Source organism: Eleutherodactylus coqui, chromosome 1 (genome assembly GCF_035609145.1).
Source record: "Eleutherodactylus coqui strain aEleCoq1 chromosome 1, aEleCoq1.hap1, whole genome shotgun sequence".
Classification (NCBI taxonomy): Eukaryota; Metazoa; Chordata; class Amphibia; order Anura; family Eleutherodactylidae; genus Eleutherodactylus; species Eleutherodactylus coqui.
In genome coordinates, this window is record NC_089837.1 from 199113085 (window position 1) to 199135727 (window position 22643).

The window sequence follows — 22643 nt, forward strand, 5'->3', positions numbered from 1 at the left end:
CACAGGCTTTGATTTTGGAGTGCGTCAAAATGGAGAACGTGTAAATCATGTTAATCTTCCACCTTGGGCACGGAATGATCCTCGCCTTTTTATCCTGATTCACCGACAAGCCCTCGAGTCAGACTACGTTTCTCAAGCCATATGTCATTGGATTGATCTGGTATTTGGCTACAAACAGAAAGGACGGGCTGCTGTTCAAGCCATCAATGTGTTCCATCCAGCTGTAAGTCTAATTACTAATAAAATAATATATTGTATTCTACATAATCTATATTGAGATTTTAAGAGAGTTTCTTACCAAAACTTTGCTATAGCCAAAGGGTCTTATTAACATAGACATTAGAGTTTCACTATTTATTTAAGGGCTCTTGCACACTTGCGTTTTTCTTGCGCGTTTTTTTTTCACGCAATATGGGACATTCTAATGTTAAAAAAGCATTGCACAAAAATCGCAAAGCACACACTTTTTTGTGACCATTTCTAGCGATCATCTTTGCATCTCTCTAATTGGCTACCAAAAGAGTTAATGCAGGCAGAGCGATGGCTCAGAGAACAATGCAGCTGTTTTTGTGTATGCAAAAAGCTGCTTTGTTCTCGGCTTTTTCAGCTGATGTCCCGCTGAGAACTGCCAGCAGGATACCAACTGAAAGAATACTATCGGCACCGCCCACTGAGATATCAGCGTGCGGTACTGATAAGGCTCATGGCTCATTTCTATCTGGCTAGAAATGAGCGATCAACAAATAATGCACAATGGCCGCGCGTTTAGACTTAACGATTATCGCTCAAAAGACAGTTTTTGAGTGAATTTTGACCGGTAATTATTGTGACTAAATGGGCCTTTAGTCTCTCACTTTCTCAGCTTGTATTTTTACTAACAAATTTATATCCGGTTTTTAATTGCTTAGAAGCAAATCTAAAAGGGACAATCCATATAGTGGCACATCAGGAAAAATATGTATACACTTCTGCTTATACTTGGCACATTTACTTGTGTATTCAATGTTTTGCTCACCATATTTCCACCATTTCTTAGAATTCCACTTTTTTCTAGAAATCAGGGGAGGGGTTACAGAGGACTGACTCCTATCAAATGGACATTGTTCATGGCCCATACTAGCAATATGCCATTTATGTTTGTGCTGAAAAAAACTCTTTAACCCCTTAAGGACACAGCCATGTTTCTTTTTAGTCTCCACTTTTAAAAGACATAATTTTATTTTTCTGTCTACATAACCACTTGAGGATTTATTCATTGCATGGCTAGCTGTATTTTTTTAATTTCATTGGTACCGTTAAATGTGTTCAGTTTATTAAAAAGGTCATTTCGGATTCAGATTTTTTTTACATTTTCATTTTTGGCAATTTTTTTGCTTACTTTTTATTTTCTATTCCCTGTAGGGGACTTGAACATGAGATTCTGTGATCAATTGGATAATATACTGTAATACTTCTGTTTTGCAGTATGTATTCTTTCTTTCTTGACAGTAACAGCTATATTGGACTCAGAGGCCCATCAACCCTCTGCGATTGCTTTAAGAAAAGCCTGATGACATGACCGCTTTCATACCACAAACAGTAATGAGTTAACAGCTGACAACGGAGGCATCTCTGATCTCCGCTGTTAGTTACAGCCGACTCCTGTTGCGGTTGGCTTGGGCTTAGCTCTTGAGCCCGTACCATCTAGATAGCATAAGAGTATGCACTTCGCACAAACCACGTCCCTCCCATGAATTACATGTACATCATGGGGGAAGAAAGTGTTAATATTGTATAGCAATAGATTTCATGTCATAAGAATGATGTTTTGTTTTTCCCTTTAGACTTACTTTGGAATGGATGTTTCAGCAGTTGAAGACCCCGTACAGAGGCGGGCTTTGGAAACTATGATAAAAACATATGGGCAAACTCCTCGCCAACTTTTCCACTCAGCCCATGTCAGTCGCTCAGGATCAAAGCTTCTAATGGAAGGAGAACTTCCTGCAGCTATGGGCTTACTAGTTCAATTTGCATTCCGGGAAAACAAAGAGAACAGCAAAGAATCTACATATCCCGTATGTAAAACTTAATGTAATGTTACAGTAAAACCGCTACATACATACGGTAGATTAAACAAGGTCCCATCACAAGTTAGAATGCAACACTTCCTCCTTTCCTATAACTCTACATTTTCTATTTAAAGTGTCCTTTAACCATTTCAAGACCATCAACTGTAAAAAGACTTTCCATTTGTTTGCCATTCTGCAAAACTGCCATATACTTATGTCCATTATTCGGCTGCTTCACAGATCTCAGTCTTAAGCCTCATGCCCCTAGGCGGGTCAGAGTCTGCATGTGGGAGCATGCAGCGGAATCCAACCCTGCATACTTGTGGAGGAGGTAACCAGCTTCAACATGTCGATCTCCAATCAATAATACTTTATTTACTCTTCATGCAGGACAGTGAAAATATAAACTTAAAAAAAGCATTCAGTTAAGCCACCTACATGTTTCAATGAACGAGGTAAGTTTGCTGAAATGCGTAGGTGGCTTAACGGAATGCTTTTTTAAAGTTTAGATTTCACTGTCCTGTATAAAGAGTAAATGAAGTATCATTGATTGGAGATTGACGTGTTGAAGCTGGTTACCTCCTCCTTCTGTTTCTCAGCTGCATGAGCTAGCAGCCCACCAGGTCTCCACATCAGATCTCCTCCATCTCAGTGGAAATATCAAGCCTCATAACGATGAGCCCTTTTTAATCCGATTTTGGATTCACCATTTGCACATACCTGCGTACTTGTGCTTGTCTTCTTTTTTTCTGTACTACGGATGCGTGCGTGCGGCCGGCCGGCGCACATGCGCAGTACAGTTTGTATTTTTCTTTGCACTCCCGCTTTCCAATGGAATCCGCGGCCATTTCGCAATGTCAAATCTGCATGTGTAAATTGAAGTGTGTAGGCCCATGCTTCCCTATGGCTGTCTGGAACTGCGGATCTTCCGTGCCTTACTAACAGCCAGTAGTCCTGGTGACATCATCGGGACCTCGTTGGTTTGGGTCTCAATCCTGTGATCACTATGGCAATCAATCTGGTAACATAAAGGAAATATGTTGCAGCAACAAATGTAACTAGAGTCTGTGCTGTACAAATCCTTCCTTTCCTCGTGCCCTGTATGGGTGTGATCAGAGGAGGGAGAGAAACTTTTACACAGCATACACATATATTTGGCTAAAGTGAATTTTTTTTTATCCCCCCCCCCCCCCCCCCCATCTGACCCGCAAAAATGAATCGGCTAATAGTGCAGACCTCACTATTTTATGAGCTCTTTTGGAGGGCGCTGTTTGCTGCTGTGCACAGTACCAGTGGTTGTGGTTGTTTTGGGGTGTCGTAAAAGCCCTGTAGTGTAACAGTGAAAAAAAAATTTGTAATACTTAAAGGGAATCTATCACCTACTTTTAGCCCTAGGAGTTAAGGTTATGGACTGAAAGTAGGTCACCCACTGACTCCGGGATCTTAAGTACTGTACTTGCCTTCCCCCGTCAATTACCCGGTGTGAGCGCTGAGAGCTGCTGCTCAGTGCATGGAATGCCGCTGCTAAGTAGTCCTCCCATTATAAATTTAGAATATGTGGACTACTTAGCAGCGGCGCTCAATACATTAGGTGGCTGATTTAAGCGCTCACACCGGAGGAACAACTGGGGAGGTAAGTATAGCACTTACATCCCTGGACTCGGCAAGTTAACTACTTTCAGCCAATAAACTTAGCACATGGGGCCAAAAGTAGGTGACAGTCTCGTTAAAAGAAAAAAAGAGAATTTTTCCAGCCTAACCAAACTTTTATGATAGACGCATTAGTTGCCCTTTCTCATGTCCGATATGCTGTATAGCTTTAAACAGCTCAATTTGTTGCAATTATAGAGTCCATTACCTTGGATACGAGGACTGAAATGGGGGGAATATGTTGGTTCCCCAAGTGCTCCAGATCCCACAGTCTGCTTCAGTCAGCCTCATGGAGAAAGATTCGGATCTTTACAGGCTTTGCCCACTAGGGCTATATGTGGATTATCCAAAAATTTCTGCTTAATGATGAGTTACAGCAAGGAAAAAGGTAATTATATTTAGTTTTTAATAAAATAAGTAGGCAGTTTACACATACATATGATAACTAGTATTGATTGCTCAAAGGGGTTGCCCAGCTCTGAAGACTGATGACCTATTTTCAGGATACGTACCAGATCGCTGATCAGCAGATAGCTCCTGACAAACTGCAGTGGCCTTCCATGGCATTGCAAGCACAGCTCCCACTGAGGTAAATAGAAGCTGTGCTTGCAGTCCCCCCACCAGCCAGCTAATCATGACCTATCCTCAGATATAGGTCATCAAGCCTCAGAGCTGCACAATCCCTTTTTATGACCTGGGATGTTTTGAGTCTTTCTTTTTAAAGTGTTTTTATTTTTTAATCTACCACAACTTTTTTAGTTTATCTTTTTTCAGGACACAAATGGCTTCCTGTAACCAATTCCAAGTAGGATAAACCACTTGTGGTCTCAAAGTAAAGCTTATTCCAACGCTTATTTTGTTACAGTAAACAAAGCCAGTTTACCTTGTCATACTTGTAAATTGATGCTAATATTGCCTGGACGGTCCGGTGGGCCCTTTGCTGTCTCTGCTGCCCTCACTGTGCAGCGTAACGCAGTCCCTCTCTCGGGACACATACAGATCCTTTAGCTTGATTGTGGACAGGTCCGAGTGACTGTTCTGTGCGCGTGCTAGTCTGTAGTCACAGCGCATCCACGGAATTTAGGCGACATTCACATCACTGATCGAGAAACTGGAAATTGTATGACATTACTATAGTGCTAGCAACAAAGGCTTTATTTTATTTTTAAATGTATCTCCCACACTTAAAGCTTCTGTACATCAATGATATAATGCTCGAATTGCAGAAGTTTATCATGGGGTCTGGTTCTGAAGTAAAGCAGACAAATATTGGAGGGCAGGGGTAATGACTTTTTGTTTGGCTTACAGTACGTTTTGTTTGAGAGAAAGTTAGTACTGTCTAATGCTACGTTTAGATTTGAACTGTGCACCATTTTTGTGGGAATGGACTTTTTAATTTTTTTTACTTTTTTCATTGTTTTAATATTTTTTGATTTCTTTTACAATTTACTTTAATAACTTATTTTTTCATATGCGGTACAGATTGGCAGAGAACAGAAGATCTGTTAATTTCCTGCTGTCCCCATATACAGATCAATGATAACCGTGATCTGATGGTATTGGGTAGATTACTGTTACCATGCAATTATGCCTTCAGCTGTCAGTGCCATTGGCAGGATCTGTCTTTCCCACTGTGTGCCTGGGTGCATAGTGCCAATAAAGACATCATGTAAATTAACAGGCTTCTGCCACTCTGACCGTACCCTTAGCTGTTAACTCAAGCGGGCCTTGTGGGAGGAGGATATTGTTTGTGTAGAATGATTATAGGAGTTAATTTTTAAAGGGGTAATCAAGTGACTGCTTTCAGTGCAGCCTGTAGAAACTGGGAGAATTCATATTCAGACCAGAGGAGAAAAGGCCATACACTGGTGGCAAAGCCGAATGCTACAATGTACAGAATAGTGTAGCATTAGGCTCCACCCCCCTACTGGTCTGCACATGACTTCTGTCCAAGCATAGGTTTCCACTGGTGCAAGCATTTTATGCTATTCATAATATTAAAGAACTTTCATATCACCTTTTCCGCTACTTTGTAAACTTTAAGTGATAAAGAAATGTATTGCTGTGGTAGGCCGCTTCCTCTGGTGTGGTACTGTTTATAGTGCTGGGTGTGAACACGGATATTGACTACAATGCTCATTTTGTAAATAAGTATAAAGATAAACCTTAGGCTAAGGAAAGCTTTACTTTACATCCTGTATATCATTCTCTTTTTTACAACTCGCGATATAAATAAAATAAATAAATCTTATTTGTATAGCACCAACTAATTCCGCGGTGCTTTCAAGTAATTTATTTATTACCCCCACCAAGCTGGGTACTCATTTTACCGACCTCTGAAGATTGGAAGGCTGAGTCAACCTTGAGCCGGCTACCTGAACCATGAGGAGATTGAGCTTGCAACTTTCAGGTCGTGAGCGAGAGCTTAGGACTGCATTTCTACTACCTTAACACTCTGCGCCACGCGAGGGTCTATTACTGATGTAACTGGCAAACATGACAAAGTATAAATGTTTTCCTTTTCTTTAGGTGTTCGAAGTATGCACAGCACCGATATTCAGTGGTCTGCAATACTAAGCTGGGGGTATCCTGATAATATTCTGCGACTAAAAAGCAAACAGAGTGAGCCACCTGTAAATTTCATTCAGTGTTCAGAGCTGAATCAGGTAAAAATATGTACTGATAAAGGAAAACTCCGCTTTTGAATGACATTTTTCTCTATTCCTTGCTTATGTCTGGCCAAAAAAAATTAGGAACTTTGTAAATATACTTTGTAGGAATGCTATTACATTCAGTTTTATTGGCTGTACAGACAGAAAAGTAAGTTCAGAAGGTGGTCAGGAATTATAGTACCAGTCAAAAGTTTGGATACACCTTTTCATTCCATGGTTTTTCTAGGTTTTTTTTTTACATTGTACATTCATATTTACAACATGAAAACTATGAAGGCGCACAAATGGTATTCCGTATGAAACAAAAGAATGTTACCCAAACCAGAATATGTTTTATATTGTAGAGTAGCCCTCTTTTCCTTGCTGACAGGTTTGCACACTCTTGGCATTCTCTCAGTCAGCTTCATGAGGTAGTCCTCTGGAATGGTTTTCAATGAACAGTGATGCATTGTTAAGAGTTTTTGTGGTACATAAAGCTCTGGCGTCTTCTCTGCTTGTCAGAGCAGATGCTGAGAAAGTGATTAGAGCAGGAGACAGCTTTACTGCAATTGCTCAACATCTCTTTTGGTAAGCAGAGAAGGTTCTGCAGCTTTAGAAGCAGCCGCTCACTACACCAAGGACTCCTCTTCATATCCAGTGGAGCAGAGAGAAGCAAGACTGAATATTTGTGACCTCCTTGGAAAATTTACCATCTTGGACACAAAAAGATTTTTCAATAAAAACAAGGGGTGCTGTTCTTGAACAGTAGTCTTGAAGTATTTGGGATGATATTTTTTTTTTCTTAGTGAGTGTTAATACCACAAACGCTAAGAATTATGGGCTGCATTTAACCTTAAAACAGTTTTTCATGGGACAAATGCTTTAGGGAATATGTTGCTAAATTTCATGTGAAGTTGTTTTTTTTGTTTATTTTTTGGGGCATTTTTTGGATTATTTTTAATTTCAACCTTCAGAAAATATTTCACCCTTCAAAGCTAGTAAAGGGAATATGTAGCTGTGCAAAGTAAGGAAGCCTTTACTGTAAAATTTGGACTGTTTGGTCACCGTCCAATATACTCATATGCCTTTTGATGTGACCGATAGCATAACTGTTGTACTGTGGCACTATACACTGATATATGGCAGTCTACAATTCCAACAAAAATAATAAAATATCATAAATATTATTAGAATATCATTTACTGTTTCAGGCAAAGATTTATTTAAAAAAAAAAAGTATGTATAATTTAGAAAAATTACATATTCCCTTTTAACTTTGAGTGATGGCATTTGTATAGCCATCTCCCCATTGCAGAGCAAGAGAAAAAGGGATATGGAATGTAATGTACAGCCTTTTAGAGTCAGGCCATTAAATAAGAACTATTTTCTGAAAGAATGACTAAACTTATTTTTTTTTTTACCGTTAAAACAATAATATAATAATAATAAACTTTATTTGTATAGCGCCAACATATCCCGCAGCGCTTACATAGACAGGGGGAATACAGAAAGACAAAATACAAACATTACAGAACCACGGTTACATATAGTAATCAGTTGATGGAAACAATAGGGGTGAGGGTTCTGCTCCAACGAGCTTACATACTACAAGTAATGGGGTGATACAGAAGGTAAAGGGGCAGGAGATGTGCACAGTATGGCGAGGTGGAGAGTGAGGGGTGATATACACAGACAATGGTCAGACATTTAGCCGTGTGACGGCAGAAACGGTATGACTGCAGGAGCGGTTTATGATGGCTAGCAGGGATTGCAGTCACTAGGACAGAGCGCATGTTATCAGGCAGAGTACAGAGGGGTTTGTTTAGGGAATGCGGTATGCCTCCCTGAAGAGCGTTTTTAGAGCACGCCTGAAGTTCTGCGAGTCCTGGATTGCTCGGGTAGCCTTTGGCAGTGCGTTCCAGAGGACCGGTGCTGCTCTGGAGAAGTCTTGGAGGCGAGAATGAGAAGTTCGAATTAAAGGGGCACTCAGTCTGGTTTCGTTAGCAGAGCGGAGAGCCCGGGCTGGGTGATGGATTGAGATGAAGGAGGCAATATAGGGGGGCGCTGCACTGTGGAGGGCTTTGTGGATGAAGGTAGCGAGTTTAAATTGAATTCTGTATTTAACGGGCAGCCAGTGCAGTGACTGGCACAGGACAGAGGCGTCTGAGTAGCGGCTGGACAGGAAGATGAGCCTGGCTGCCACATTCAGGATGGATTGGAGAGGGTAGAGTCTGGTGCAGGGGAGGCCGATCAGCAAAGAGTTGCAATAATCGAGCCGGGAGTGGATGAGGACAACAGTAATCGTTTTTAACGTGTCCACAGTCAGAAAAGAGCGGATTCTTGTGATGTTCTTGAGTTGCAGCTGACATGTTCAGGTCAGAGATTGGATGTAGGGGGCAAATGATAGATCAGAGTCGAATATGACCCCAAGGCAGCGGACATGTTGTCCAGGAGTTATGGTGCCACACACTGAGATGGAGATGTCAGGATGAGGTTGGTTAGTGGAAGGAGGAAACACCAGTAAGTCAGTTTTAGAGAGGTTTAGTTTTAGGTAGAGAGAGGACATAGTGTTAGAGACAGCGGACAGACAGTCGGTGATGTTTTGTAGGAAAGGTGCAGAGATGTCACGGGAAGAGGTGTATAGCTGGGTGTCGTCAACATACAAGTGGTATTGGATACCAAAACTCCTGATGGTTTGTCCAATAGGGGCTGTGTAGATAGAGAAAAGAAGGGGGCCGAGGACCGAGCCCTGGGGGACCCCAACAGCAAGGGGAGGAGGAGGGGAGGTAGAGCCAGCAAAGGAGACACTGAAAGAGCAGTCAGATAGGTAGGAGGAGAACCAGGAAAGAGCAGTGTCCTTTAGGCCAATGGCGCGAAGCATACTGAGGAGAAGTTTGTGGTCAACAGTGTCAAATGCTGCGGAAAGGTCGAAGAGGATCAGTAGGGAGTAATCGCCCCTCGATTTGGCTGTCAGTAGGTCATTGCATACCCTTGTAAGGGCAGTTTCTGTCGAGTGTTGAGGTCGGAAGCCAAACTGTAGGGGGTCTAGGAGAGAGTGCTCTGATAGATAGCTTACAAGGTGGAAGTAAACCAGGCGTTCTAGTAGTTTGGAGATGAAGGGGAGGTTTGAGATGGGTCGGTAGTTGGCAGCATCAGTCGCATCCAGAGTCGGCTTCTTTAGCAGTGGGGATATGATGGCGTGTTTGAAAGAAGAGGGAAAGATGCCAGAGGTCAGAGAGAGGTTGAATACAGTGGTGAGATGGGAGATGATCACTGGGGAGAAGGAACGGAGGAGGTGTGAGGGGAGGGGGTCGCTAGCGCAGGTGGTGGGGCGACCAAAGATAATAAACTGTGTAATATCTCTTGCTACAGTAAATGTTGTTTTCTCTACTCATAAGGCTAAATGCCCACGGAACGATAATCATTGCGGGATTTGCGGTCAGACACCCGCTGCGAATCCCGCAGCAATAGCTGCCCATAGACATGCTATGTACACAGATTCTCCCCTGCCTACCAGTTGAAATCAACTGCGATTTTTCGCTCGCGGGGAAGAATTGCAGCATGTCCTATTTATCGCGGACAATCGCACAGACGGCTTCCATTGCAGTCAATGTAAGCCGTCCATCCCATGATACTCTGTGCTGTGGGCACAGCATAAATATCGCGGGAAATCTCATCACCACTTTCGCCGTGAATCCAGAGAGGTGAGTATGGAGTCTCTGGGGCGCACTGGGTCTGATTCCGCTGTGAGATTTTGCAGGCGAAATCCGACCCAACCCGTGGGCAGAAGGCCTAAGCCACTTCTTTTCCTTCCCCCTGCCTCCTGCACTGATCATTCTCTGAATATACTGTATTAATAAACACTGTATGTGAAAGCCTATGAAGAGAGGAGGGGAGAAAAGAAGTAGCTGCATAGTGAGGTAGAGGCTGCTGAAGCATCTAGTAAGTGTTTTATATCACCCCAGTCTTGAATTCAAAGCTATACTGCTCATTACTGCTGTATACTTGTCTTCTATGCTGTTCCTGCTTCTAAATGCCAGAGAAATAGAGACAGGTTCTGTGTGTGCTATGCATGGAAGACCAGCTAATCTTCACCCTCTCCAAAGTTGAGCTCAGGCAATACTGGCAATTAGAAGTGGAACCCTATAGAAGAGGAAAATTGCAAAAAAAAAATCCAGGTCAGCAGTAGTGTTGTTCCTGATGTACACAAACGTAACAGCTTAATCTGAGCAGTCCTTTGAAATTTCATGTATCCTTTAAACGTAAAGGGGTTTTCCGGAACTATAATATTGATGACCCAATATCGGATCGATGGTGTTCCCATGCTTGATACCCATGTCGATCAGCTGCTTGTTGGTGTCACTGTGTGCAAGAAATAGCACTGTTCCATACACTGTGCAGTGGCTTGTAATGGTGCTACTAGCTCTGTCTTGTTCACCTAACACCATTATCTGCTCTGTTCCATCAGAGCTTGTAGTACTATTGCTGCACATTGTACAGAGTTGTGCTATGTTCAGCTTACATGGTCTCCGGCAAGTGAACAACTGATTGGCGAAGGGGTGCTGGGCATCAAGCCTACGCCAATCTGATGTTGATGACCACTCTCGAAGACAAACTTGGAAACCCCCTGTAATTGCTGTAACTAGTATTCCTTACATAACTACAGTTGTGCTTGAATTTGTATGTCTTCTACAGGTCACAAGCTGTGCTTGGGTGCCAGACAGCTGTCAGCTTTACACTGGCAGCAAATGTGGTGTCATCACTGTGTACTTGAATCGTTTCACTAATACCACGGTAGGATGATTTTCATTTAACGTTTTCTGTAATCTTCAACAACCTGGTACATGCAGACTGTTACATTTGAAATGAATTTACATAAATATAAAAGCCCCATTCACAGATGGCGCCTAAAATTATAAAATTTATTGATTAACTATTAAAAAGGGCTAAATATAGCAAATTGTGTTATTTTCACAGTAAAGCTATTTTCTGGCATGCAGGATTAATGTAACGTCCAGAAGCACATGACGAGAATAAAAAGGTTTAAGTTCTTATAACCTGATTTCTCCCGAGTATGAATATGCCCCTTATGTAGACTTAAATTGCTATTTGGGCACGTTAGAGGGCTGATAAGAAAAGGAGGGCAGACTTTGCTGGAATAATTTTGGGAACCCATGGCGCATTTGCAGAGCCCCTGATCTAGCCAGTACAGTGGAGCCCTCTAAATTGGCACCATTTTTAAACCCTACAAATTAGGTTATTGATCTATGGTAGATGTGTAAGAAGTAGTGATTTGGGGTTTTACTAGTATGTCCATTTATGTAACCTTATATGGAGTATGTCAAAACTTTATTTTTTTGAGGGGAGAGGATGGAAAAAACTGAAATTTTGTCATTGCTATATGGGCTTTGTTTTTATGGCATTTACCACACATTATAAAGGCCTCGTTCACAAGAGCGTTGTTTTGCATGCATCCGTGCTGCGCAAAACGCTATGCTGCACGGATGTGCCAATTGCTTTCATGGGCTGCCGGCAACATCCCTAGCATGTGTTTAAAAAAAAAAAAATTTTTATGTATATATATATATATATATATATGTGTGTATATATATATATATATATATATATATATATATATATACACATATATACACACACACCTCTGCGCCGATGTCAGGTCTCAGGCACATCTCGCCGCTTGGTCCCCTTGCACTGCTCTGAAGCTCTCTTAGCAGGTGGGGATTTAAAATCCCCACCTGCTGAAAGGGCTGTGTCTGATTGGCTGAGAACTCAGCCATTCATTGAATGACAACTGAGCGCTGCCTGTGATTGGTCAATCACAGGTAGCACTTCAGTTCAAGCAGGATGATCAGAATCATTAGGGATGTAACAGTGCAAGTTTTGTAGGGGATAGAGGGGTTGTGTTTGCGGTTTTCCAATTCTAAATCGTGTTTTCTTGGGAAAATGGAATTATTTAATTTTTTTAATCATTTTTCTACGAGAAAACATCTTTATTTTTTTGCTACATTTATTTGTCCCACATGGGACAAGAACATGTGATCATTTAATGGCTTAGATAATACACTGCACTACTTACGTGGTGCAGTATATTACCACCAGATGTTATTTTCATTATTGACGGTGAGGTTTAGTAGAATTTGCCTCAGGGCTTGATGCAGATTTTGTTATAGATTTGTTGTGAATTTGGCCATACCTTGTTGTGAATTTCCATACCTTGTCGCTGTACTCTTAGGCCGCCTGTCCACGGGCAGGTCGGGTTTTGCAAGCGGATTTCTGCTGTGGAAGAACATTAAAAGTCATTGCGATTTATTGCAGGATTGACTTCAATGGAAGATTCAACGCAGAGATTCGCAGCAAATCGCGGCATGCCACAATTTTTATTACGCAATGGATTTCCATTCGTGGACAGCGGGCTGCGTTTTTTATAAGCATCCTATGGAAAGCATTTCATGCGTGATTTGCGTGCGGATTATCGCCGCGGATCACGTGATGTAAAATCGCTCATGGACAGGCGGCCTAAAGCATAACACCTTTGCAAAAGAAAATGAAGCAATTTTGCAAATAATCCTGACTAAAAAATATCCTGCAGCGTTACCTACATTCTGAGCAGTCTGATTTTGCCGTCATTCTGCCTTCAAACTGTCACTTGCTAAGTTAGCTAGCGATAGTGGGCAGAAGTAAGGGAGTATAAAAGCAAGACCAGATTATGCAGGTTTGTTTGTAGCCAGAATCTATGGAGACACATCAGTCTGCGTAGAAGCTGCATACACAAAACGATACAGAAACCATTGAAGTAATTTGTCTGTAGTTTGCTAATTTATGTTTTAATTCTTTTATTCAGCCAATGGAAATTGAAGTGGAATCACAGGTACAATTATATGGTCACTCTGGAGAAATAACCAGCCTGTTTGTTTGTAAACCATACAGTATACTGATAAGTGTCAGCATGGATGGAACTTGCATCATATGGGATCTAAACAGGTAAAGTATGTTGTTTTAGGGGTTTTCCTAGTTTATTTTTCAAAAAGTGGCTAGGTGGAAAAATAATAAAACAAGCTATACTCACGCATGCTGGCGCCCCGCAGCTTCTGTTCCACCTCTCCATTTGTAGCCTGCAGTCAGTCTGTTCACAGGATGTCACAGATAGCTGCAGCCGCCTGTAACATTAAATAATGAAGATTCACAGATCCTGTTTTGGTGATGATGTATGATGGCTTTCCACCTTCATTTCGACAAGTACAGAAGACAAAACGTATTGGCTGGTTTTGGACGTTTTGGCACTCTAGTTACCATGCTGTATATTGAAAGCACAAGTGCAGTTTAGTCTTGATTCTAGACTTACCTTCGCATTTATGTTAAATGAACTTTGATCGAAGGTTTTAAGTAAATAGTACAAAATGGTCAGTCCAGACCAAGCTTCAGAAAAACAGCTTAGAATAACATGATGAGATGCGAAGTATCAGACCAGAACAACAAAATGATCATCTACTTCTAATGGTGCATCAGATATACAAAGTTTAGAAACGCATTAGAATATGAGCTTCCAATGCACTAAAGGAAGTGGAAACATATGGAAACAGGAAGAATTGTAGATATTTACTTTTCTGTTGACATAGCTGTATGAGGACTGTGAAACTAGTTGAATTTTTTAATGGAGCCATTTTGGGGTACATATAATGTACTCAAACTTTTTTTGGGGGGGGTATGAAAAAATTCTTTTTTTTTGTCTTGTTTCCTTTTGTTTTAAAGGCAAGCATTATGTGATATAACTGACACAATAACTTTTTTAACTTGTGTTTTTGTATTTTTTGAACTATAAGACGCAGGTTTAGACAACAGAAGATAGAAAAAAAATATTTCATACTGATTAAAACATTCCTGTAGTCTGAAGAAGAGGAGGGGTTAACGTCCTTAAATTTGTTCTACGGTAGTTCCTTTCTTTGTATTCTAGGGTAGTTGTTGGAGGGGTAACCGGCAACCGTCCACTCCTGTAAGGGTATAATCGCACATAGCAGAATCTTTCCACATGCAAACTCACACCAAAAACTACATGTGACTTGATTTGGCGTATATTCACGTGACAATCGTCGCAGTGATAATATCAACAATGGGAGACTCGAGCATTTTTGTATGTGGGACGCCGGGAGCCGAGCTTTTTTTTTTTCTCCTAGGTCTCTCTCTGCCCTCTCCTCCCCTCTCCTCCAAATTGTTGTTCAGTCACCAGCAGTATTTACACTGACTGATTACACTGTGCAACACAATTTTTGTAACCTATAAGCAGACAGGCGGCTTGTAGTAACTTTAGTGCGCTGAATTCAAATATGGTATCTGTTTTTTTTCTGCCACGTAAGATTTTCCAATTATGGGAAATAATGTAATCCAATTGCCGTTGTATTGCATTTTTGGAAATATGCCCATACAATTAATTCAGTAGGCTCGCCATTAACCTTGCTTAATAAAAAGAATAACAGATCTGATTGAGCAACTATTTCGCAATCACTGCTACACACCGCGTGCTGACTGAGCACTATAAGGGTAGGTTTATGTTACACATAGGGTATGTTTCCATGTGAAACACTGCGGATCATCCACCAGTAGGTTGTAATTAATGAACTGTGTTTTTACAGGCCATTGGTTAGACTAAATCAAAATCATAAAACAAAAATGCATGTTTAGTATTGCTGCGTCCATAAAAGTCACATCAATCAAAGTAACGCATTAGTTACCCTGGACAGTGAATGTTGTCCAAAAAAACCCACCAGAAATTAGCTTTTTTTGGTTATTCTGTCTCCAAGAAAAAATGCAATAAAAGTGATCAAAAAGTCGTATGTATTCCAAAATGGTACTAACGCAAACTACAGGATGTCCTGCAAGAAATGGGCCCTCACACAACTATGTCGACGGAAAAATAAAAAAGCTATTGCGCACAGAAAATGGCGGCAGAAAATAATTTAAAAAAAATTAAATGTCTTTGAAAAATGCAACTCGTCCTGCAAAAAACAAGCCCTCATACAGCTACGTTGATGGGTAAATAAAGGAATAACAATTTTTTTTTTTTTTTTTTAATGAAAAAAATGCTTGGTCACTAATGGGGTAAAATTGATAATGAGATGTACTAGCTATTCGGTTTTACCAGTGTAATCAGCATGTTTTAATTTTACAAAAACATATCAATTACTTTCTGTGATGAAAACTTTTAAAACATTTGCACAGTGTTATCGTTCAGATTTTCAGAATCCAGGAGGATATAAACAATAATCGTTCCATGTAAAAGGGCCCTTTCTGAGCTCTGCTGAACTCCAGAGCACCTGCTAGATGGAGAACTTTACTGTACAAGATGCAGGCACTTTTTTGCAAGGTTTTTTACTTGCTAAATAGTTCATTTTATAGTCCAGAGAACACCCTGTTTGCCCGAAAATAAGACTGGATCTTATTTTAATTTTTGCTCCAAAAGCTTTTACTTTTTACATGTATAGCTGCCAGGAAACAACTTAAATTGACTTTTTTTAAATTAACTGTAACTTGGGTGTTTTTGGCGTAGGGCATATATTTTAAGCATTCTCAAAAATCCTGAAAATTCATGCTAGGGCTTATTTTTGGGGGGTAGGTCTTATTTTCAGAGAGACTGGGTAGTACGGTACTTTTTTTTTGTTCTGGTTTGTCTATTAGCACAATTAAAGCACTTTATTTTGGAAAATAAGCTTATTTTTGGCATTGCTGTGATCAAAGACGCATAACTTTTAAACTTTTTCCATAGATGATGGTGTGCAAGGGTTTGTTTTTCCTGGGACAAGCTAGTTTTTATTGGTATCATATTAGGGTACATACCAATTTTTGATCGTTGTTGCATATTTTGGAGGTGAGATGAGTAATAAAGGATATTTTGAGTCTTTTTTCCCTTTTTACTTATCCTGCATGGTGAGCATTGTAATGTGTTTTAGTTTTATTGTAGGGGTGGTTACAGATGTGACGATGCCAATTTATGTATGTTTGTTTTTTAACAACCTGTACAACAGCGAGAAAAGGCATTTCTAAAATTCAGACTTGAACATGCAATCTTCTCTCTAATATAATACACCGTGATATTTCTCTATTGCAGTATATTATTTCACTTTAACTTTAAACTTCACAGTCATGGCAGACTTGGAGGCCATTGTTAGGCCAGTTGCCATCGCAGGGGCTGACAGAGGGAGCTTGCTCTCTTTGTTAATCACTTAGATGCCACAGTCATCATTGACCATGGCATTAAAGGCTTAAATGTCCATTTCTGCTGGCTTCCAGCTATATAATGCAACCTTGATTGAGCCAACACCAGTAATGCAAATACTATTATGTCACTTCGCAGAAATGACCTTCTTACTGTGAAGTAATAATAGCATGGATTGGAAGAATTTAAAATCACTTGGAGATTAAAATATAGAATAATAATAATTCATCAGTCCCATACACATTGACTGGAGCAGTAGCATTCTTCTTCAGTTGCCACTTTAGTCTTGGCGCAACCCCTGTAAGCAGAGTGCTTTATGAATCCTGAAATTTACTCTATTTAAAAACCTCTCATTAATGACTTGTAACAGTTATATATGTTTATAGATTTACTCAGTATTTATTTTTTTCTTTTAAGATTATGCTACGTGCAAAGTCTGACAGGCCACAAAAGTCCAGTCACTGCAGTTTCTGCTAGCGAAACAACGGGAGACATTGCAACTGTCTGTGATTCAGGTACGTTATTAGTGGGAACTATATATGCAGCGTCAGCATCAAATTTATCGTTAAAGGCGTTGTTCCACTTCAAAGATTGATGATCTATCTTCAGGATAGGTCATCACTAGCTGATCTTCAGGGGTCAGCTGACTGGGACCCTAGCTGATCACCAGGGGCCGGTGTTCTACTGTACAAAGCTGTTATGTTGTTGGAGGCAGGCAGCTCCATACATTGCGCAGTGGCCTGGCGTGGTACTGCAGGCTGAGCCCCAATTGCTTTCCTGAGAATAGTTTATTTATCTTAGATTAAATCATCAATCTTAGAGGTAGGATAAGCCTTTTAAACAAAGTTTATTTTCTTCTTCTTTGTAGTTGGTGGTGGCAGTGACCTGAGACTTTGGACTGTAAATGGTGATCTTATTGGACATGTACATTGCAGAGAGAGAGTTTCCTGCGTTGCTTTTTCAAATCAACCAGAGGGAGTATCTGTTAATGTAGTTGCCGGAGGACTGGAAAATGGCATTGTGCGGTAAGATTAACTAATTTCCTTGTGAAATAAAAACCGTATTACTCAATGCCTTTATTGCTTTAGAAGGGAGGCTTTGTTCAGTGGTGTGCCTAGCATAGAAACAAACCACATGCCTGCTATGGGGCCTTTTGTTGAAAGGGGAATCTGGCACTTTCTGAGACTAAGGTACTGATGATGTTTCCTCAGGCTGCTCAGGGCCAGCTGCTAATTGGTCTAAGCTGCTATACCATATGCTGCTATGTAATGTAAAACGCTGCACCTATTATGCACTGAAGCGGCTACAGATAATTTTTTATTGAGTTTTCAATAAAGTATACATACAAGGGCACAGCAGTATGGAAGAGTTTCCAATCAAAATACAAAAATGTAGTTGTAGGCCTTGTTTCTGCTGAGAATGAAACTATAATGAAGTAATAGTGATCAGTTGTTTTAGTACACAGCTGTCAGTTCAGAAAACCCCTTTTACTGATTCTCCTGCTTTCCTGACAGTCATAGGGCTTTCTTGCAACTTTCACTAGGGGGAGCACTGCATAGATGTTTCTACAGGTGAGTCATACAATCGCTGTATAGAGGCCCATTTAGACACAACGATTATCGCTTAAAAGCCATCTTTTTTTCAGCAATCGTTTTGTTTAAATGTGCACTATTTGTTCATCCATGACTTTAAGCAAACTTAAAGTCAGCAATGAGCCTTATCAGCGCCGCATGCTGAGTTCTCAGTGGGATACCGCTGATGGTATTCTTTTAGGTGTTATCCCGCTCAGAGTTCTCAGCGGGATACCAATGACAGCTCAGAGAACAAAGCAGCTGCTTGCAGATAACAGTGCTCCTGCTATCATCTGCATACAGCAGGAGCCTTCATTTACAAGCTAATAAACGCTTAAGTAACTAATTTGCTACTTAAAAGTTTATACAAAGTGATCGATCAAAACTGTCACTCAAACTGCCGTTTGAGCGATCATCTTTCAGTGTAAATGGGCCTTTAATCCATATACAGTGATCTCCACGTCTTGCTGGCTACAGTCAGCCAGAGCGTTATCACTTTATGTGTAAAGAGAAGCAGGGAATTTTGAGCTCAGTGGGGGTTAAAGTTACGAATATGCGCATTCCAGTCTTTATGAAGTCCCTGTGCCACTCTTTCTGACATGTTCAACTGTATCAGAAAATGTAGGCAGGGTTTCTGGGTCGAACAGTGTTAAAAAAATCTCTGCAATTCTTAGAAAAGTGGGAGGGAAAAACACCAAGTCCCACCACCCCAAATTAATAGGCTATTAACTGTGTTGTGGGTCTATTCTAGATCTTGAAATTGAGGCCGAAGATTTCTATGTTCACCCCTGTTTGTGTTATAATTACGTAAAATAGAGTTAACCCCTTGAGTGGCACGCCCGGAAAATTTCCGGGGACGAGCTCCACTGCTCATAGCAACATAGCCCGGAAGATTTCCGGGCTATGTATCACTATGGGAGCTGCAGAGCACAATGCCACAAGCTGTGACAGTGTGCTCTGCCTGCACAGACCCTCACAGAGCAGTGCAAGGGCTTTGAAAAACCAGCAGAAGATATTGCCGACATGTCGGCAACCTCCTGCTTTGTTTACAGGTTGCCATAGAGACCATCGGCTTGTCAGAAGCAAGCCGATGGTCTCTGTGGCAGGGAGAGCTGGTTGTTAGCTGTCAGAGGACAGCTAGGTACTAGCTCTTACAGCAGAGATCAGAGAAAACCTCCGATCTCTGCTGTGTTAACCCTTTACATGCTGCAGTCTATGTGACTGCAGCATGTAAAGGGTTGTCACTGCAGCGTGTAAAGGGCTGTCACCATCGGACCCCCGGAATGTGATCAGGGGTCCTGATGGGTCCCTGTGGAAGTCCCCTAAAGGGACAAAAAAAAATAAAAAATTTAAAAAAAATAAATAAAAAAAAAAGTTAAAAAATTATTAAAAAAATTAAAAAACCACTTGTCTCCGTTTACTTTGTAAAAAATCAAAAATACAATCACACATGTGGTATCCGTGTGCGTCGTAATGACCCAGAGAAGGAAGTTAATACATTATTTAACCCCTTAATGACATGGCCCCTTTTTTTCTTTTTTCCCCATTTCTTTTTTTCCTCCCCCTGTTTAAAAAATCACAATTTGTCCCGCAAAAAACAAGCCCTTATATGGCCATGTCAATGGAAAAATGAAAAAGTTATGGCTCTTGAGACGCAACTGCAAAACTAGTTGAAATTCAATGATTAGACCATTTTAAAAAACCTGCCCTGGTGGGCACGACAGGGTGGTAGGAAACCTGCCACTCAAGGGGTTAAAGGGTAGTCTGGGGAGAAAAAATGTAACTGAAATCTGATAAAAGCTGTATAAAAACATAAAAAGGTCATCCCTTACCTGATTCACCGCAACTCTCAGTGCCATGGCCCTGGTTGCACTCTTCCTCCGCCTGCAGTGATGACAGCCTGTCACAGGGACATGTGACTGCTGCAGCCAATTACCTGCGTACCCTCATTTACATATAACCAATAATTTAAAAGCATGTCCCTCATTACATGCATAAGACATGAAAACAAAATAATTTTACAAATCATTACAAAAAAACAAACAAGTGTTTCTCCCCCTTGCTGACGTAATCCTCGCTAAAACTCTGAGTAGAAAATTATTATCCTTCTATTTATCTTCTTCTTGTTGCACTACTGCAGGAAATCAGAGTCTAGAGTTGCTTATTACATGTATATGGAGTTAAAACATTACCATTATTCATCCATTAAAATAAAAAATACAAAAAGGGGGTAATAACCTCATACCCCAGTACACCTGCTAACAGTGGCAGAGAACCTGTCCTGAGAAGGGCGACCCCTCCAGTCACCTGACCCTAAGTAACTCTTTTACACCCTGTGAAAGGTTCGAGACAAATGGGACTAATACCATAAATTAAACTTGAAGGATTTGCCAAAATATATGTGGGGTAGAAAGACCTGTGCCTCTAATCACTTAATCACCTACCAAATACACAAACAAAACAATTATTGTTTGCTGTACATGTAAAATAGTCCTATATAATTCACACAGTTCCACTAAAACTGTCACTGATCTATGAGGAAAGTGCAGTTAATCCTCAAGGACCATGACGTTCACTCAGATGGGTGACCCTACAATGTGCAAAAACGTCCACAGAGACCATGACACAGGAAGTGATGTTTGAAATTTATACAAGGCAGAAGTTCATATCCAATACACAGAAACCATGGCACTCATATAGATAGCAACCCAAAAACTAAATCCAAAGTCCATATAGGATTAACGTTCATATTAAATACATAGAAACCATGACACTCACATAGGTAAATAGCCATGATATTACGCAAGAAGCCTATGTGTTCTTCTGCAAGTGTCACCGGCTCATCAGAGAACCAGAAAACTTAATGTCACAGTAAAAACTATAGTTATAGCCCTATAGTAAAAAAGATGACATTTCAGCATCCTAATCCTATTTGCATTTAGCTCCACCACATCCTCAAAACACCTCATCCATGACCAATCCTCAACTGCTTACTTAATTGACAGGACCCAAGTGGCCAGTGGTTGTAATTACAAGCACACTGCAGCGCTGACTGCCTGGATTTCTAAGTTTAATTAAACAATAAAAATAATATAATAAAAGCTGCCATATCATCTTCAACCTCCCTCATTCCCAGCTGTATGCTTTTATATGTAAAAATCCCCCCTCCCCTGCTGTAAGGGGACCATAAAGAGCCCCACCAACCAAGATGCAGAACCCGGCAGTCAGTATGACTGAGGCTTGTGCAAGAAAGTCAATCCTCCAACTTGCAGAGTAGAGCTATATACTAAAAGCATATCATTGCAAATATTACTTTTGCATAAAAATACAGCCTCTAATGATGTCCGCAGTATTTACAATAGCAGGGAAGTCAATGAGATTCAAACTAATTTCTTTCACGTTTCAGTAAAAACATGCATAGAATCCGCAGCATAGTTGAGCTGCGGTGCAGATTTTGAGTACGCAAGCATGTCAATTGTTTACTTCTGATTTTCAGCAAGGATTGCACTTTTTCTAATATAAAGGGTGAAATCTGCCAAATCCAAAGTATTTCCGCACTATTTATTGCCGTTTCTGCCACTACAGACTTTTAGATTTGCTCTGGAAAAACTACAGAGAAGGATTCTTGTGTAAACCTACCCAAATTATATCAAATCTGAACTTGGGTGATTTATGCAGCTTTTCAGGGTTAAGCACTGTGCTCTTTGTTAAGGTGACCAGATGTGCTGATTAAGGCTTCCGCTGGGACAGCCATTTGTCCTGCTTTTGCTCTGCTTTCTGGTGACATCTGATTACCATTCTAGTGATTACCGGGCGAGGTGCCGCAGCTCCCTTCCCAGTGATCACTGCAGCGCTGCGGACTGGATGCACGCACTGACAGCAGTGTGTGTATCTGGGATCCTCCTCCCCTCAGCTCTCCTCTTTGGTTCCAGTAGAGAGGAGGCTAGAGCAGAGAGAAGGCGCTGCTGCAGGTGCACACACATACTTCCACCCACCGGCAGCAGCGCTGATTGGATCTTCAGCACTGTGAAGAACAGGAGGAGGGGAACACTAATACTATGGGTCACTATTATTGCTGGCCTAGTATATGGGAGCACTAATACTATGGGTCACTGTAAGGGTAACTATTATTGCTGGCCTGGTATTAGGGGAGCACTAATACTACGGGTCACTGTGGGGGTCACTATTATTGCTGGCCTGGAATATAGGAGCACTAATACTATGGGGGTTCTGTGGGGGTCACTACTATTGCTGGGGAGTTCTGTGGGGGTCACTACTATTGCTGGGGGGTTCTGTGGGGGTCACTACTATTGCTGGGGGGTTCTGTGGGGGTCACTACTATTGCTGGGGGGGTTCTGTGGGGGTCACTACTATTGCTGGGGGGGTTCTGTGGGGGTCACTACTATTGCTGGGGGGTTCTGTGGGGGTCACTACTATTGCTGGGGGGTTCTGTGGGGGTCACTACTATTGCTGGGGGGTTCTGTGGGGGTCACTA

The 22643-nt window shown here is 41.1% G+C and overlaps 1 protein-coding gene across 1 annotated transcript in view; it reads left to right on the forward strand.

The window, feature by feature from the left end:
- Positions 1 to 22643, forward strand: part of LYST (lysosomal trafficking regulator) — a 191874-nt gene that overhangs the window by 158416 nt on the left and 10815 nt on the right. The window contains exons 45-52 of the mRNA XM_066605399.1: positions 6 to 223; positions 1824 to 2054; positions 3897 to 4086; positions 6228 to 6364; positions 11045 to 11143; positions 13212 to 13351; positions 16995 to 17092; positions 17446 to 17602. Coding sequence (XP_066461496.1) covers positions 6 to 223; positions 1824 to 2054; positions 3897 to 4086; positions 6228 to 6364; positions 11045 to 11143; positions 13212 to 13351; positions 16995 to 17092; positions 17446 to 17602 — 1270 coding nt within the window. The remainder of the gene's footprint in view (positions 1 to 5; positions 224 to 1823; positions 2055 to 3896; positions 4087 to 6227; positions 6365 to 11044; positions 11144 to 13211; positions 13352 to 16994; positions 17093 to 17445; positions 17603 to 22643) is intronic.